This window comes from Megascapheus bottae, chromosome 17 (genome assembly GCF_031878675.1).
Source record: "Megascapheus bottae isolate mThoBot1 chromosome 17, mThoBot2.hap1, whole genome shotgun sequence".
NCBI lineage: Eukaryota > Metazoa > Chordata > Mammalia > Rodentia > Geomyidae > Megascapheus > Megascapheus bottae.
Window position 1 is genome coordinate 1,439,892 of NC_143525.1, and position 17,758 is coordinate 1,457,649.

General features: G+C 53.7%; 2 protein-coding genes across 2 annotated transcripts; one reads left to right on the forward strand and one right to left on the reverse strand.

The window, feature by feature from the left end:
- Positions 1-2,425: 2,425 nt before the first annotated feature.
- Pimreg (PICALM interacting mitotic regulator) lies at positions 2,426-5,447 on the reverse strand. Its single transcript, XM_090351551.1, has 4 exons — positions 5,160-5,447; positions 3,394-3,671; positions 2,860-2,955; positions 2,426-2,504 (listed from the first exon to the last, which is right to left on the reverse strand). Exons 1-4 carry the CDS (start codon positions 5,445-5,447, stop codon positions 2,474-2,476), a joined length of 693 nt encoding a protein of 230 aa, XP_090207677.1. The 3' UTR covers positions 2,426-2,473.
- A 5,019-nt stretch (positions 5,448-10,466) lies between these two features.
- On the forward strand, positions 10,467-16,876 carry Aipl1 (AIP like 1 HSP90 co-chaperone). Its single transcript, XM_090351466.1, has 6 exons — positions 10,467-10,562; positions 11,482-11,661; positions 13,472-13,660; positions 15,398-15,574; positions 15,657-15,798; positions 16,629-16,876. The coding sequence occupies exons 1-6, from the start codon at positions 10,467-10,469 to the stop codon at positions 16,874-16,876; spliced, it is 1,032 nt and encodes a 343-aa protein (XP_090207592.1).
- Positions 16,877-17,758: the final 882 nt, after the last annotated feature.

Below are 17,758 nucleotides of genomic sequence, written 5' to 3' on the forward strand. Positions count from 1 at the left end.
AGAGGGTACTTGCGTCCTCTTCTCTAAGTAGTTCTGTGAACCCCAGTTCAGCTGTTTTCTAGTGATTTCTAGCTCCTGCTGTGCCTGCTCCAGCAGCTGGCAAACAGATCTTCCTGCCCTGCCCACAGCTCCCCGCGTGGCATGTTCCTTCTTCCCCATACAGTGGCTCATCCGAGAGGGTGTCACTGTCCTCCTCTGCCACCCGCCCTGTTGGGGTCCAGGGTAGTCTTTGCCAGGAGACCTGCTCTTCTAGTTATGGTCCCCTCCTCCCTCACAAAGACCTTGGCTCCTTAAGCACTACAAAATAGGACAAGAAAACAGCTTTTTTTCGTGTGTGTGTGTGTGTGTGTGTGTGTGTACACGTGTGTGTGTACGTGCAATTGGATACACAACCTCCCTGTTTGGCTGCTGGGCTACAACTGTATACAAACCCCGGCATTCATTCCTTTGATATCCAGGGAGGTTGGACCTTTATGGTTTTTAAAACTGTACTTGGGTCACTTCAGAGCCCACTGTGGTGCCCCTGAAGTGTCCTGCCCACAAAATGTGGCTCCCATCTTTAAGCGAAGCCGGCTCTCCCTCGCTCCAGGCAGGTGGACCTGGGTTGGGAGGTGGTGCCAGCTTTTGGCCCCACCCCCCTACCTGCTCAGGTGCAGGCCCTGCCCCACCTAGGGGTGGGCCCCTGAGTAGCCAGGGGCCTTGCATTGACCCCGCCTTAAACCACCAACTTTCCAGTCTGATCTGGGGGGTTTGGGTGCCAAGTGCTTTGGAAACTTATTGTCTTTGGCTCAGCCAAACAACAACAAAAAATAAAACTAAAAGACAACTCCCTCCTTCAGGAATCTGGGGAAATTTTCTTAAGCATACAAATTAAGCCCAAGCAGTGAGGCTGGGCTGGGCTCTGCTCTCCTGGCTGAAAAACCCATCAGAGCAGTCGGGATAATTGGCTTGACTCTACCCTCTTTGGGACAAGAGGACCCCAAGAAGAGTCAGGCCGGAGGAGGGCGGCTAGCGCATGGGGCCCCACCCTCAGACCTGCTGTCCTTTTCTGTTTACTCAGCGGTGGCAGCCATCTGAACTTGTCTGCGGTCTGACTGTCCCTGTAACTTCCAGTGTTGTCTGTCACGGGTGGTTTCTGTGGTGGCAAAGATTTATTATATTCCTTCTGGCTGCCTTGCACACAATCCGTTAGAAAAAGAAAATGTTAAAAAAATAAAGTATATATCAGATTTCTAACAAGACAAAAACAGCGTTCTAGAGTTAAAAGGATTTTTACAATCAAGTTTTGGTTTTGATGTGAGCTGGTTTTTAGCTCTCAAATGTTGTCACTTAAATAAAGACCTTATTTGCCTTTCAAACATGCTTTGCTCTGGACTGTGTTGGGAGAGCTTTCCTTTCACTTTGTTCTCGGAGTGGGTTAAGGGCTGAGGGGGGTAAGGGAAGGACTGAGGCTGGGAGCAGGGGATGAGGAGGGCAAGGCTGGATTTCAATCTTAGGGCCCACCACAGGGTCAGAATAGGGGGTAGGGGAGGAGGGAAAAAGAGTCCAATGTGGAAAATGAGTTGTTTATTATGAAAAAAGCAGTGTGATCTAGGAAACAGACATCCTTAAATAATTTATGATGGGCAGAAACTTCCTACCCACAATGCTTCCTGTGTTGATGAATAGGCACCACGTTTATAAACTCTGGAATGTTTCTTCTCCCTTCCTTCAGGGCAGGAAGCAGGAATGAAATTTGCGTGTCCAGAATCCCTACCCAGAAAATGGACTCAAGGCTCAGAGGCAACCATGGGGCTTTGGTGCGGGAAGAATTTTATGCTCCAGTCTTCTGGGGGAACAGGGGTGATTCTCTTCTCTCCCAGGCCTCTCCAAGTCACTGCAGGATGTGGCAGGGTCACTGCTGGGCCCAGGCGTGGCTGAGGCCTGCATGCTGGGTTAGTCAGATTCTTGTTAGCAGAGAGAGGCTCAGGTGTGAGAATGTGGTGTTTCCTTGGGTGGGTGGGTGGGGGAAGGTCTTGGGGTGCGTGGCAGGCACGTGGCAGGCATCCTGGGGGTGTGAAGATAGGTGATGGGCAGATAGGCAGGGCTCAATTCCTGCAAGACAGAGCTCCTCTGTGCCCCTCTCCCTCCAGGCAGAAGACCTGGGGCCCCATCCCATCTCACCCCCTCACAATTGAGGGGCTGGGTGGTAGCTCGGGGGGTCCTCAAGTGCTCAGTGAGGGAGGGGTGGGTGAAACTGGCAGCTATGGCAGGCAGCAGGTAGGAACGTGCCCTCTTCACGCAGCAGTGCCATCTTCCCTGTGGCAAGGCCTCCTGAGAAGCTAGGATTTTCAGGCTTGAGCCCGTGGAAGTATCTGGCCTCCACCTTTCTTTATCCTGCCTACAAAGATGTGCACCCATGCTCCTGTGAGAGGGGGGAGGTGCTGAGAAAGATGCCCGAAGGGGGAGGGGCGTTACCTGCAGGGTGCTGTCCTCAGTCACAGATGAGGGGTCTGGACATGTCACTGTTTGGGACAGAGAAACAGGGAGAGAGAGATGACCCTGAGTACTGCAGGTGGGGATGGTGCGGGGTAGGGTGGGGGTAGGCAGAGGATTCCGATCCCACACCAGACAAGACCAGAACTCCGAAGCATGCTGGGTACCTGGCACTGGACTTATCACCAGTCACATGTGACATCCCGGAGGAGAAACATGAGCTTCTAGGCTGTGTCCTTCACTGTTACCCCAGCCGAGGTCTTTCACCCCATTTTATGTTTGTGATGAGGACAGAGAAGCCCATGTAGGGGCCGAGTCACAGCCAGAACTAACAGCTTCTCTACCAAGATGGCAGGTTCTGAAGCCTTGGGGAAACCAACTCACTTCTCTGCAGCCATGATGACCTCATGCAGTTTTCGTGACAGCTTTTGGAGATGCTGGATCCCTGCACCCACGGGCTCCAGGTCATTGTCTGACTCGCTGCATATAACAAGAAGCCAGACTAAGATCAAGCTGCAGATCGGAGTGAGACTCCCCCTCACCCCTGGGGCCTGGGTTTCACACTCCGGGGCCATCCGGGTAGCTCAGGGAAATCTCAGCACAGCGCATGACTCTGAGAAGTGCTATGAGGCTCACATGGCTGAGCCCACGAGTGAAACAACTTTACCGACAAGTGCACTCTGCCATTCCCCACATGGGACCACAACTCCGATGTTCCCAGGAAGGATCAGGTCAGAGCAAAGCCCTATTCTGCCTTTTATAGACAGGAGAACTGAGGTCCTGGGTGGAGATTTGCTCATCCTTTCCCTGCACCAACCCTGTTGCTCTGATGGCAGAGCTTGGTAGAAGTCATTATGGCGGAGGGCTCCATGGCTGTAGGTGCTGAGGGAAGCTGGGCAGAGATGCCAGTCCACTTACTTGGGAGAAAAGAGGGGCTCTGCTGAGGAGTAGGGGCTCCGGAGGGCAGCTTCCCTCCTCAGTCGCCGTCGCTGGTGGGGTGGTGGCACCTGGGTAGAGGGGCTGGGCTGTTCCCTCTCTTGAGAGCCCCAGGAGGCCCCGTATCGCCTGGTGCTCCTCTGGCTCAGGCTAGGAGTGGGGGAGGCCCTGCCTTTCTGAGCTCCTCTCTTCCTCCTCCTCGCTGTCACCTGCGTCTCCATCAGCCACTTGGTTCCACTTTGGCAGGACTGCTGGATCCTCTGGGTCAGAAGCATGGAAACATTAAAATGGACAGAACCATGGGAGCTATGCCAAGTTCCAAGCTGTCCTGCCAGCCCAGAACTCATCAGCCCAACCTACAAATCTGCCTCATCACAACTTCAAGGTGAGAGATGGGAATGGCTCCTGTGAGCTAGCCACAGCAGGGACCCAGCTTGGCACCCCCAGAGAGGGACTCAGAGTCCACCGTGGGTTGGGACCATGGGGGTGGCACAGTTATTTTTTTGTCCTAAGTCCATTCCTACCTCCTAGGCTGGAATCAGAGCAGACCAACCCTGTACACGCTGGACTATTTTCTGGGCTTATACTGTCTTACCCCTCCCTCCCCCTTCTAGATTGCTTCACAGAAGCCCAATGTTCTGCCTCAGCTCTGACTATGACACTTTACTGCTCTAAATCATTGTCTACAGGACCAAGTCTCAGTTCCTGGACCTTTCCCATGAGCTGTGATCATCTTTGTCTTGATCCACCAGAGGTTGCAGTAAGGTCCAAGACCAATTTGATGAGTTCTACTGAACTTGGATGAGATGTTTCATTTCATCTCTCTGAGCCCCAAGGGACATCCAATATGATAACTTCCAACCTTGACACAAAATCTCTAAAGCTACCTTCTTGAGTGGCTTCCACTGTCTTCAGGTCAGGGTCTGGGCACTGTCCTTTCGCATTTGTACTCAAGACTAGCGCTCAACCACTTGAGCCATAGCTCTACTTCTGACTTGTTTTAGTGGTGAAATTGGAGAAAAGAATCTCATGAACTTGGGGCCAGGAGTTTGGCCTACTGGTAGAGTGCTTGCCTAGCATGCATGAAGACCTGGGTTTGATTTCTCTGTACCACATACATAGAAAAAGACAGAAGTGGTACTATGGCTCAAGTGGCATAGCTCTAGCCTTGAGAAAGCCCAAGGACAGTGCTCAGGCCCTGAGTTCAAACCCCAGGTTTGGAAAAAAAAAAATCTCACAGATTTTCCTACTTGGGCTGGCTTTGCAATGTCATCCACAGGTCTCAGCCTCCTGAGTAGGTATCATGGCAGGCTCTTTTAGCCTAGTGATCTTTCTCCCTGCTCCACTTTTCTCTGCTTTCCTGCTATATCTGGACTAAGATCCTATCCATTCCCTCCAGCATCTTATTTCCTCTTGGCTCTAAGTCTGAAACTACCCTCCTTCACTACTTTCTACACTCCCTTTACTTCTCTCCTCCTGAGTGAACCTGGAGAGAACTTCTGCCTTCCCGGGATGCCATTCCTGTCTGGGCTTGGGTTTGGAGTGCCCTGAAAGCAAGATAGCCATTAGCTTGTGGTCCAATCACAACCCGGAGCCTCGAATCAACGGCCATCGGGTCTCTCCGCCTGTTCAACTGTTGGGTGTCTTTTATGATGTTGGGGTGTTGGGGAAACAGTTCCAGTCTTCACGGGGGGCTCCCTGAGGGCACAAACTCTCAGCACCAAGGACGACTTCCTTAACTGGCTTACCTGGGACATGGCACCCAAGGCATTCTTGGCCGAGCGAGCCGCAGCCTGCAGGCCTTGCTGCTCTGGCGCTGGGGTCTCCAAGCGTTTCCAGGAGGGGCCTGCGCCCAGGTTGAGGCTGACTGTCCGCAGGGGCAGCCTCCTCTGGAACTGTCTGCACAGAGAGCCTAGGGCGCCGGTGCCGGTCCCCTGCGGGCCGAGGGCTGCGGGCGTCGTGGCCTCCACGTCCTGCTCCTCCTTCAGGAGGGATGGCCGCTGGGAGGTCTTCATGCTCCGACGCCGAGAGGCCATCGGCCTGGCCCAGTCTCCTCTGCCTGCCAAACCCGGGACAGGTTGAAAGGCAGGGCATCAACGCGTCCCCCCAGTCGCATCCCCAGGTCCCGCAGAGGCCGTGGGCACCGGGGTGGGGGTGGGGGAAGAGCTACGGGAGCGCAGCGCAGGGGTGGGGCGCAGGGGTGGGGCAGGTGCCAGACCGCGCCCCGCCCGAGCCCCCGCCCGCCTCCCCGCGCCGGGACCCGCACTGCGCCCCCAGCCCACCCGAGCTCCCCGGGGCGCGGCCCGCCCCCGCCGCCCCCGCGCTCACCGGCGGCTCCCCGGACCCCGTGCTCTCGCACCGCCGCTCCTCGCCCACCCCGGCCGATTTGAAACTCGGCGCGGGCCCGCCCCCGGCCGGGGGCTCACATCTGATTGGCTCCGTCCCCGCCACCGCCGCCGCCGCGCCGGGCACGCGATTGGCTCGTTTCCCTCGCGGCTGTAAATCCCGCTCTGTGATTGGCCCCGCTCTTCTCATTCATCCCTCTGACCACCCCCCCCCTTGCGGGCGCGGCTGGCCGCCGAGGGTCCAGCGGAGTCTGCGGACGGCCACCCGCCCGTCCCCTCCCCCGCCCCGCCTCCCCGACGCTCCGCCCCGCGCTGCCACGCCCGGCCCGATTTCAGCCTGATCTACCCGAGGCCGGCAGAGGAGTCCCGGGCCCCGAGGAGGCCAGCGCCGGTGGCCTGGCCCTCCGGACCCCAGGCTGGCTCCTCCCCGGGTCTCCCAGGGACGCCCCCCCCCCCCAGCGGCCTGCCCTTTCCTTCTCCCGGTGGTTCTGTTAGAAGGAGCCGGGGGTTGGCCCCCTCTGGAGGCTTTGTTCTAGATGCCCTCTGTAACCCTTCCCCTGCCCCTCTCCTGAAAGGAGACCCTGCCCCTCTGCGCCCCAGACGGGCCGCCCCACTCTGTCCTCTGGGAAGAGAGCACGGCCCCCTCCCGCCCCGGCCTCAGCCCTGTCTCGCCCACCTCTCCATGATACCTCTCGGTATCTAAGCTAAAATAAAGCCCCAAACAACCCCCCTAACACTAGACTCTGTAAAGCCCTCCCAGTGAATTTCATTCCTTCATTTCTTGCATTCTAGGAATGAGGGCTCTGAGATTTCCCAACCATAATGATGATGATGATCGTGATAATAAACTTACATGGAGCTCTTTTATGCTTCTGGCCTTCTGTGAATTTATTCACCTCTCACAGCAGGCACTTTCGTGAAGAAGCTGAGAGCTAGGCGGTTGGGTAGCCTTCAGGTTTCACCCAGTGAGTGCTTCTCATGCGCTTGTGTGCTCTTGGCACAGGATGCCAGTCTATTCAATGTTACCAATACTCTGTGAGAAACCCAGCACACACACATGCAATTATTCTTTATGAAGCAGTCCTTCCCTGTGTGATGCACTCTGAAATTTTCTTTTCAATTTAATTTCACAACTAGAGGGTTACAGCTTCCTGCTTTATTTTACCCAGGTGAATCAGAGCGAGGCTCTGAATGCTTCAGTTAAATTGGTTCCCTTGCTCCCTTCCAGGGGAGCGGTGCACCAGGAGGCAGACATGTCTGGTCCCCAACCTATTTACACCACTTGAATTTGTGACTTGGAATCAGGGAATTGAATGCAGTCAAGCAAAAGGAGGAGGGCAGGGAGTGTGATCTAGTGGTAGAGTGTTTGCCTAGCATTCATGAAGCACGGGATCGATTCCTCTGTACCACATATACAGGGGAAAAAAAAGCCAGAATTGGTCCTGTGGCTCAAGTGGTAAAGCACTAGCCTTGAGAAAGCTCAAGGACAGTGCCCAGGCTCTGAGTTCAAGCCCCCAGACTGGAAAAAAAAAGTTGGGGGGGGGGAGAAGAGAGCAGTTTCCATGAATACCAAGTTCAAAGTGTGGGGAAGATTCAATATGAGAGTCTTAGAAATGAAATCTTTCCAAGCGAAGTGCTTTGCCAGTTTTCTCTCCAGAGCCTGTCCCTGTGCCTGACATTTCAGGCATTAATAATAATGATGATGATAATAATAATAACTTGTATTTATTGAGCCATGAACACATGTCAGACACTCTGCCAAGTTTCTGTGTTTATTTCATCTGTGCTACTCAAGGTGGCTCTGGGAAGTAGCTTCTATTTTTATTCCCATGACAGATGACGCAGCTGGAGACGTCAAGTGTCCTGTCTAAGATAGCAAGGGATTTTAGAGATGGAACTGAAATCTCAGCCATTGGACTCCAAAACCTGCATTCCTCCCATGAGGTTACACACACTCTTGGTTAAGTATGGAATTCACGCACGGGTACCTAGCATAGAATACTCTCTGCTTTTGGTTTCCCACCCTCTTACCACTCAGGATGCTAACTGGCAGGCCAGGTTAATAAACAGCAGTCTCCATGGCAACGGGAGAAGGCCAAAGAAGTCTTTGAGGAGTGAGAAGCCATTCTTTTCAGCTCAGCCTTATTTGGCGGGTGAGGGAGGCTCTGCACGCAGGAGCAGGACAGGCTTTCGAGTCTTGCTTCAGGGAGGTCCTGTGCCTTTTAAGGAGAAAACAAAATTCAACAGCTGCTCCCTAGTGCTGTGCTTTTCCGACAGAGCTGGAGGAAGAGCCACGAACCTGCCTTCCCCAGGGCTGCGATTTCTGGCAGCCAGGGTTCTACTTAATTCCTTGAACTTCTGGACTGCAATTGGTTTAGTTATAAGCTATGTTGTAGCTGGGCACTGGTAGTTTATGCCTGTCATCCCAGCTACTCAGGAGGCTGAGATCTGAGGGCTGCCACCCAGACAAGGCAGGAAAGCTCAAGACAGACTCTTATCTTCAATTAACCAGCAAAAAGTTCAAAGTGGAGGCTTAACACAAATGATAGAGCACCAGATCTGAAGCTAAAGGACAGTGCCCAGGCCCTGGGTTCCTGCCTCAATACCAGCACTAAATACAAAGGGACACACAAAATTCAATTGTGCAAAGCCTTTGTGTAAAAGGCCATGAAAGTCAAGTGCTGGTGGCAGTGGGAAGGACTGAGGAGATGGGAACGTTCTCCAAAGACTGTTCCAAGACTGGACAGAGGCGCAGGGCAGGGGCCAGGGCTAGAGAATTGTAGGAAGAGGAAGAGCTTAGAATATGCCTGAAGACTGTCACAGTCTGATGGATTCTGGGAGAGTGGATTAACAGAGCTGTATCTGATAATCTCCTTAAGGAGATTGCTTTGGGGGGGGGTGGGCAATTGTGGGGCTTGAACTCTGGGGCCTGGACACTGCCACATTGCCCCTGAGCTCTTTAGCTCAAGGTTATCACTCTACCACTTGAGCCACAGTGCTACTTCCAGTTTTCTAGTCTTAATTGGAGATAAGAGTCTCACGATCTTTAGGGCTGGCAGATCTCAGCCTCCTGAGTAGCTAGGATTCCAGGTGTGAGTCACCAGCATCCCGTATCATCTTTTTCTTTTTTAATCTCCTTTGTACACATAGTGCTTGAGGTTGCTGTATGGCTGGCAGAAGATGGAAGAGAAGAGGGAAGGGTGTCTTTAGTTTCAGCTTAATCCTTTCCTGGCTCCCAAACAGGGATGGATCATGTACTCCATCAGGCAGGAGTTGCTTGAGGAACCTAGCTGGGTCCTCTGGCTCCGGCTAGTTGGTATTCTTCTACTCCAAAGACTCCTAATGTGGGTCAAGTCTTTCAGGAATGCTGGATTTGGGGTTTGCACATAGACACTCCAGGCTACCTAAGAGGAATTCAGAGGAGGTGGTTTTCTCCTGTTCAGTTGAGAAAGTGGAATTAGAGAAGCTGGGAGTTATTCAAGGAGAGTCCCTTCAGATGCAGCCCTGGGTGGCTCACAGCTAGTGGCCTTGTCTTCCAGTAGCAGGCCATAAGTCCCTTTCCCTGTGATAGGGTCTGCATTGGAAACCTGATGGTTTTTGTGGGGCTGGTGGGAGGTAAGTGTAGGAAATGGAAATGACCACAAGGTGGCGTGTTCACATTAAATTTCCTCTTGGCCCAACAGGGGGTCTTTGATGTCCTAAATATATTCTTTCCATATCTCAGGGTCCTCGGCCCAGGCTCCCCAAAGGGGCTTGGAGAGCCCCACTTCATTAGCCAAGCTTTTCGTAAAGATAGGAGTCGGAGGCTGAGGGTTCCTCAACGTTCCCCAAACCTGAGCAGCTTCTTGGTGTTAGTTCCTCTAAACTGGAAAGCTGCCTCTACCCCTTAGGCCACAACCACAGACAGGTCTCTGGAAGAAGGGAGAGAGAGGCAAGAGGGAGTGCAGAGGAGTAAAAGCAGCTGGGGTTCTATTTAGGGGCTAGGACCAAGGTCATTACCCCAAAGCCCAGCCAGGTGAGGGAGACCCCACATCAGTCCTGTTTTATTCGTCAGTGTTCTCTTGGTGTTTACTCTCAGTGTCTCTGCCTGTAATCTGACTTATTGAGGAGGCTGAGATCTGATGATCATGGTTCAAAGCCAACCCTAGCAGGATAGTCTTAGACCCTTTTCTCCAATTAATCAGCAAAAAAGAGGAGTTGGTAAGATCAAGGCACCAGCCAAGCAGGAGTCCAATTCTGCCCTGTTAAAGTTGGGGGTCAGAAGCCAGGTGGTGGTGTGTAAACCTAGCTACTCAGGAGGCTGAGATCTGAGGATCGTGGTTCAAAGTCAGTCCAGGCACTAAAGTCCTTGAGACTTATCTCCAATTAACCACCAGAAAATGGGAAGTGAAGCTGTGTCTCCAGGGGTAGGACAGTAGCCTTGAGCTGAAGAGCTCAGGGACAGTGCATAGGCCCAGAGTTCAGGTCCCATGATCACCCCCCCCCCCCGACACACACAAAAAATGTTGGGGGTCAGGCAGGAGCCTCACAGCAAGTATTGTAGACAGGCAGGATGAGAGGCCTTGATGACTCTCCACTCCCCCGCCCCCTCCTTCTTTATCTCTGTCCACAGGGCAAATCCCTTTCTTAGCAGGGAGGTGTCCTGGAAGAGCTGAGCTAAGCCCTTTGGGCCTCCCCTCCACCTGCAGCAGCAGCAGCAGCAGTGTGGTCATGGACGCCGCACTGCTTCTCAATGTGGAGGGGATCAAGAAGACCATCCTGCATGGGGGCACAGGAGAGCTCCCGAGCTTCCTCACGGGGTCCCGAGTGAGTACCCCGAGAGTGGCCTCCATCCCACTCAGCCCTTGGCCTTCCGGGGGTGGAAAGCAGGAAGGCGGTCCTTCCTTGCATTTGAGACAGGCTGAGTGAGCCCATTCACTGGGCATTTTGGCCTCTTTAGGTTCGACTTTAAGTGTAGGTCCAGAGGAAGGCTTCGGGGAAGCTTTGGAACCCTGAGTGGTTTTTGAGAAGTGTGGTGACCTCCAGGTCACGGTCATTTTTCCTGAGCTGGGGATGTGCCCATACCCACGTGGAGTGGATTTCAAGAAGGACTTTTGACCTTGCTGGTGGCTCACGCCTATAGTCCTAACCACTTCGGAGGCTGAGGTCTGAGGATCAAGGTTCAAAGCTAGGCACAGGAAAGTCTATAAGCCTCTTATCCCTAATTAACCAGCAAAAACCTGGAGGTGGAAATGTGACTGAAGTGGTAGAGCGCCAGCTTTGAGCAAAAATGCTAAGGGATAGCCACCAGGCCTCAAGTTCAAGACTCAATATGAGCATACTAGATTTGTCCTCGGGGGTGAAGATAGGGAGTTTTTGGTGTTTGTTTTCGTCAGTTGTGGGGCTTGAACTCAGGCCTGGGTGCTGTCCCTGGGCTCTTTTGCTCAAGGCTAGTGCTACAGCCATGCTCCAGATGTGGTTTTCTGGTGGTTAATTGGCGATAAGAGTCTCATGGACTTTTCTGCCTGGGCTGGCTTTGAACTGCAATCCTCAGATCTCAGCCTCCTGAGTAGCTAGGATTACAGGCGTGAGCCACAGGCGCCCAACTGTGGGTCTGAGACCACTTGGCTTACCAGATATGGGTGGGCACCAGCTGGCAAGTGCAGCCTGTGGGGCAGTGGGAATGGCATGTCTGGGATGTGGGAGGCTGGTCTTCTACACCTGGGTCCAATGTCTCGGTGACCAGGTGACCTTTCATTTCCGCACGACAAAATGCGACGAGGAGCGCACGTTGATCGACGACAGCAAGCAGGCCGGCCGGCCCATGCACGTGGTGCTGGGAAACATGTTCAAGCTGGAGGTGTGGGAGACGCTGCTGGCGTCCATGCGGATTGGGGAGGTGGCCGAGTTCTGGTGTGACACCATCGTGAGTAGCCCAGGGTGGCTGGGTTTTTGGGAACGCTGGAGGTCAAAACAAACCCCTACAAAGCAAATCGTGTGAGCAGTGGTTTCAAGCCATTTCAAGCCAGTGCCAGCTGCTGGTGGGTTTTGGGGAGCCCATGGCCATAGGTAGCGGGAGGGAGCTGTCCACAGTGCTGCAGTGCGGGGCTTACACCTCTGGCAATATGGCAGTTTATTTCATACCATGACATTCTCATCTCTGCTCAGTTTGGGTCTCTGTTCTGTGGCCTGGCTGGAATGGCCAGACTTGCCCATGTCTATGTTTATACATGCTTATACTTTAGATCTCAACCACAGGGGTAGGGGCAGTGATTCTGGAAATTTCTGCCCTGATATGGGTCTTTCCCTTTCCTGCACGAAGGATTCTGGTCTTCACATGCCCAGTCTTGGGGCTTGCTATATGAAAAGGGGGATGGTGGGGGGACAGGTGAAAGGGGCGGGGTTGGGGGTGGCAGGGCTCATTAGCATGCAAACTACCTGTATTAAAAAAAATGAGTTTTGGTGACTAATTTCAACAGAAAACCACACAGGGTGGAGGCTGAAATGGAGCCAGTCTGAGAGCTGGGGTTGGTGTGGAAGGCACCATTGGCCTGCGGGCAGTACCAGTGAGGCAGGGCTCAGCTGCCCCAAAGTTACAGAGCCCTGGGTGTGCTGGTAGCTGCCTGTGGCATCAGACACAGGGCGAGGAAGACCTCACTCTCCCTCCTGTCCAGGTGTATTCTCCTTCCTGGGATTCCTTCCAGCCCCTGGTGGCATTCCCATGAGCCACCTGCGCCGCCCAGGGCCTTGGGCAGCTGGGGGTGTGAGGTTCTGGGGTTCGGGCTGCAAGCCTAATCCCATCAAACAGGCTTGCCACCCGCCATCTGCTGTGTGCCTGGGGAAGCAGCGGGCATCTAGGCTAATCCATGGTCCTGTGCCTGGGGGGCCCTTCACGTAGCTTCTGTCACTCTGGATGGCTTTTTCAGCCCTCCTTGGAAAGATGGTTATGCTCAGGTCTATATCCTCATCTCCACCACGGCAGACAGGTGGCCCAGGAAAACGGGTGCTGGGTAGCAGCACCTCCAGGCTGCAACTTGCTCGTGGGGACACCAGGACTCTGTTTCTCCCTTGCTTCACCCTGCCCTGGCACACTGTCCAGGCACTCTTGGAGGTTTTTCTCTGGGAGAGATCTGGATTAGTTGGGCAGAGAGGCAGAAGAGGCAGACCTGAGCCTAAAAGCCTGGTGTGGGGAGGGAGGGTATGAGGCCTGGCTCTGTGCTTTGCTAGCTGTGTGGCTTCAAGCCAGTCGCTTAACCTCTCTGGGCTTCTGTTTCCTCATCTGAAATATGAGGATATTAAAATACCTTCCTGCTGGGCACTGGTGACTCATGCCTGTCAGCTAGCCACTCAGGAGGCTGAGATCAGAAAATCAAGGTTCAAATCCAGCAGAGGTTCAAATGTAGTCTGAGAGACTCTTAATCTCCAGTGCAGTAGCACAAAAGCTAGAAGTGGAACTGTGGCTCAAGTGGCTTTGGGCAAAAACCAACATTATAAGCACAAGGCCCTGAGTTCATACCCCAGTACTGGCACAAAGCCAAACCAAAACAAAGACCCCCGTCTTCCCCCAAAATGTGCCTTCCCGTATCGATAGTCCTAAGGACAGGAGGAACTAGGCCCGCAGTTACTGTGGACAGCGGGCTCTGTGTTGCAGTGAGCACACAGTAAAGACCCTCGTGGTTCATCTGGCTCAGGGCAGGTGGTACACACCCTTCACCTCCCATCCATCTCCCACCCAGCACACAGGGCTCTACCCCATCCTGTCTCGGAGCCTGCGGCAGCTGGCGGAGGGCAAGGACCCCACGGGCTGGCACGTGCACACGTGCGGACTGGCCAATATGTTTGCGTATCACACGCTGGGCTACGAGGACCTGGACGAGCTGCAGAAGGAGCCACAGCCCTTGATCTTCGTGATTGAGCTGCTGCAGGTACAGGGCTGGGGCTGGGGAATGGGCTGTTCCAGTGGCAGAGAGGGACCCATGGGGACCTCCAGCCCCAGCCACCATGTAGCATGGACTCCCCAGAGAACAGAGGAGTTGGAACTGAGGGGCCAGGGGAGGAGGGGTGGGCTTTTCTAAGAGAAACTGCTCCTCTAGAACCACTTTTCAAGCACTGTGACTCACCTTTTCCTTCTACTTCCATTTTTTGCCAGTGGCTCACGCCTATAATCCTATTTCAGGAGACTGAGATTAGAGGATCAAGGTTCAAAGCCAGCCAGGGCATGAAAGTCCGTGAGGCTCTTATCTCCAATTAACCACCAGAAAACCAGAAGTGGTGCTATGGCTCAAAGTGGTAGGGTGCTAGCCTTGAGCTGAAGAGCTCAGGGACAGCACCTAGGCCCAGGGTTCAAGCCCCAGGATCTACCAAAAGAAAAAAAAATGGCCTAACCTTGGTGTCTGTGGATTTGGACTTACTTTTGGGGTAGCAGAGAAGGCTGCACGAACTGTTCTCATCTGGTAGCTTAGGTCTGTTGGCTTCAGAGAAAGGGCACAGACAAGGTCAGGGTACAGCTTAGCTTATGGCCAAGACTAAGGCCCAGCCTAAGGGCTACCTAAGCACATTAAAAAATAAGAATAAAAACAGACAACTGTGTCTAACAAGTGCCTTCATGCTCCTGTGTGCTCAAGGAAATCTCTTCCAAGCTGCTCTTCACAGTGCAGTCTATTTATTACGTGTGTGTGTGTGTGTGTGTGTGTGTGTGTGTGTGTGTGTGTACGCGCTGGTTCTGGGGCTTGACTTCAGGGTCTCATGCTTTCATTTGGCTCTTTCACTCAAGGATGGCTCTCCACATTGGAGACACACTTCTACTTCTGTCTTTTGGGTGGCTGGTTGGACTTTTCTGCCTGGGTTGGCTCTGAATGGTAAACTTTGCTTTTTGTTGCTTTGCTGGTCCTGGAGCTTGAACTCAGGGCCTGGTGTCAGGCTACTGCTCTAGGTTATTGCTTTGCCACTTGAGCCACCACTCCATTTCTGACTTCTTGGTGGTGAATTGAAGTTAGGAGTAGTCTCAGAAACTTCCTTACCTAGGCTGGCTTTGAACTGCCATCCTCAGATCTCAGCCTCCTGAGTAGTTAGGATTACAGAAGCGAGCCACCAGTGCCTGGCTTAAACTTCTGTATTTTTGTGTTGTTTTTCTTTTCGCCCTCCTCTTCCTCCTCTTCTTCCTCCTCCTCTTTTTTTTTTTTTTTTGCCTGTCCTGGGGCTTGAACTTAGGGCCTGGGCACTGTCCTTGCACTTTGTCAAGACTAGCACCCTACCACTTGAGCCACAGCGCCTCTTCTGGCTTTTTCTGGGTATGTGGTACCAAAGACTTGAACCCAGAGCTTCATGCATGCTACATAAACACTCCAACATTGGGCCACATTTCTGGCCCAAACGTCTGTAGTTTCATAGTTACATTTTTCTTTTTTCTTCTAAAAGCTGGCAACAAAGTGTCTTGTCCTAATGAAACAAGTTCTCAGGACAGCTTTCTGAATATTGGAGGTGGAATGTGTCTGGGAAGGAGACTTAATTTACACCCAGGCCGTGACTGAGGGCAGGGCCGGTTGCCTGTGTATTTGACCAGTAAGCCTGGGGCTCACCTGGGGCCTGCAGGCCTGATTTTGCGGAGTCTCAGGTGTGCCGCGTGTGGTCCCTGCCTCAATGACTTGAGACCTGTGTGGCAGGTGGAGGCCCCGAGTGAGTACCAGAGAGAGACATGGAACCTGACCAATGAGGAGAGGATGCAGGCAGTGCCCATCCTACACGGGGAAGGGAACCGCCTCTTCAAGCTGGGCCGCTTCGAGGAGGCCTCTGCCAAGTACCAGGAGGCCATCATCTGCCTGAGGAAGCTGCAGACTAAGGTAGGAGGCTGCAGGCCTGCGGCTGGGGGAGGGGTGGGGTGGGAGAGGCACCGCCGCTCATGGATGGCCCCTGTGAGGGCAGGAGAAGCCCTGGGAGGTACAATGGCTGAAGCTGGAGAAGATGATCAATACTCTGGTCCTCAACTACTGCCAGTGCCTGCTGAAGAAGGGCGAGTACTACGAGGTGCTGGAACACACCAGCGACGTCCTCCGCCACCACCCAGGTCGGGGGCTGGAGGAGACTGGGGGGACAGGGGCATGGGGTGGGGTGGGGGCTGGGAGGGGTGTAGGTTACTGCCCTGGCTATGCCAGCACCCGCATAGACACCCCTAGATTCTCTTCCCACCCAGTGGGGCACCACAGCTTCTGTTGCCAGCCAGCTGTCTGTCCCCAAAGACATAGCCTGGCATGGTGACAGGTGCATTTGGGCACATGTACCAAGGGCTCAGCCAACTTGGGATTTCATGCAGTAGAAACCAGGCTTTTGCATTATTTTTAAAATTATTATTCTTTGGGGGTGGTAATGGGATCAGAACTTAGGGCCTTGCGCTTGCTCAGTTGGCATTCTACCCCTTGAGCCATGCTCCCAGCCTGGTTTTTTGCTGGTTATTTTGGATTGGGAGTCGCAGAGACTTTTCTGCCTGGGCTGGTCTTGAACCTGTACCCTCCTGATCTCAGCCTCTTGAGTGGTGAGGATTGCAGGTGTGAGCCGCCAGCTGCGGAGTGGCAATTACGCTTTTTCAGAGGAGAGGTGAGCAAGCGATCTAGAGGAAGCAAGCTACCCGCCCTGCTTGTGAAAAGGGCATCTGGACCTCAATCCTCCTCCTTCCTTATCTCATTAACCCTTAAGACCCCAGTGGGCGCCAGGCCCAGGTGGGGGCAATTTGGGGACGAGACTGCAATGCACTGAATATAATAAAATCCGCCTTCAGGAGTTGGGGCAGTGGGAGAGGCTGGGGGCCGGGGCCTGGCTCCGCGCGTGGGAGAGTGGGGCGTGGCAAGGGGGGCCCCCCTGAAGGGCCGGGGGCGGGGGTCAGTGCTCGGCTCCCCACAGGCATCGCGAAGGCCTACTACGTGCGCGCCCGGGCGCACGCCGAGGTGTGGAACGCGGCGGAGGCGCAGGCGGACCTGGAGAAGGTTGTGGAGCTGGAGCCGGCCATGCGCGGGGCGGTGCGCAGGGAGCTGAGGCTGCTGGAGCAGCGCATGGCGGAGAAGCAGGAGGAGGAGCGGCTGCGCTGCCGGAGCATGCTGAGCCAGGGCGCCCCTGCGCCAGCCCCTGAGCAGACAGCCCCGCAGCCTTAGTTCCAGGAAGCAAGCTTGTGCGGTTGCTGTCTATTTGCCAGGCCTGGGCTTGAGCTCAGGGCCCGAGCACTGTCCTTGGGCTTTCTCAAGGTCAGAGCTCTACCACTTGAGTCTCAGCACCACTTCTGGCCTTTTCTATGTATGTAGTACCAGGAATCGAACCCCGGTCTTCATGCATGCTAGGCAAGCACTCTACCACTAGGCCAAACTCCCGGCCACCTAAAAATGTTTTCTGAGGACTGGGAAGATAGTTCTGCGGTAGAGTTCATGCTTAAGTTAAATCCCTGGCCCTGGGTTTGATCCCATGGCACCAAAGTAAGTAAATAAATAACAACAACAACAACAACGACGACAATAATAATTTTGAGTTCTCCATGCTCATGGTAACAGAACACAAAGAAACAACAGTCAAAAGAGCACAGGCCAAGAGTTTAGAAATAACAAGTAACCTTTCCTCTCCTTCCCCTCCCCCATTCCTTAACTCACACCCAGGGTGTGAAGCCCATCTGTTTTTTATTCTTTCAATAGTTTTCTATCTCCAAATACTGTCTTTGTCCCACGGCCTCTCTTGGGTCATTTTTTTTTTCCTCCTGAGTCAAGGGAAATGGAGGTGTTTTTTAATTTTAAGTTTTTGTTGGTCGTGGGACTTGAACTCCGAGCCAGAGCGTTGTCCCTGAGCTCTTCAGCTCAAAACTAGCGCTCTACCACTTTGAGCTGCAGCCTCACTTCCGGTTTTCTGATGGTTCATTGGAGATGAAAGAGTCTCACGGACTTTAGTGCCCAGGCTGGCTTTGAACCTCGATCCTCACATCTCGGCTGCCTGAGTAGCTGGGATTACAGGATGAGCCACCAGCACCTGGCTAACACTTAGGTCTGATGTGG

Excerpts from the sequence above, each read along its gene's own strand:
- Pimreg (XM_090351551.1), bottom strand. The coding sequence starts at position 5,447 with ATGGCCTCTCGGCGTCGGAGCATGAAGACCTCCCAGCGGCCATCCCTC. Across the intron at positions 3,672-5,159 it reads CCTTGGGTGCCATGTCCCAG|AGGATCCAGCAGTCCTGCCA; the intron begins GTAAGCCAGTTA and ends CTTCTGACCCAG. Across the intron at positions 2,505-2,859 it reads GTCATCATGGCTGCAGAGAA|TGACATGTCCAGACCCCTCA; the intron begins GTGAGTTGGTTT and ends TGTCCCAAACAG.
- Aipl1 (XM_090351466.1), top strand. The coding sequence starts at position 10,467 with ATGGACGCCGCACTGCTTCTCAATGTGGAGGGGATCAAGAAGACCATC. Across the intron at positions 10,563-11,481 it reads GCTTCCTCACGGGGTCCCGA|GTGACCTTTCATTTCCGCAC; the intron begins GTGAGTACCCCG and ends CTCGGTGACCAG. Across the intron at positions 13,661-15,397 it reads TCGTGATTGAGCTGCTGCAG|GTGGAGGCCCCGAGTGAGTA; the intron begins GTACAGGGCTGG and ends CCTGTGTGGCAG.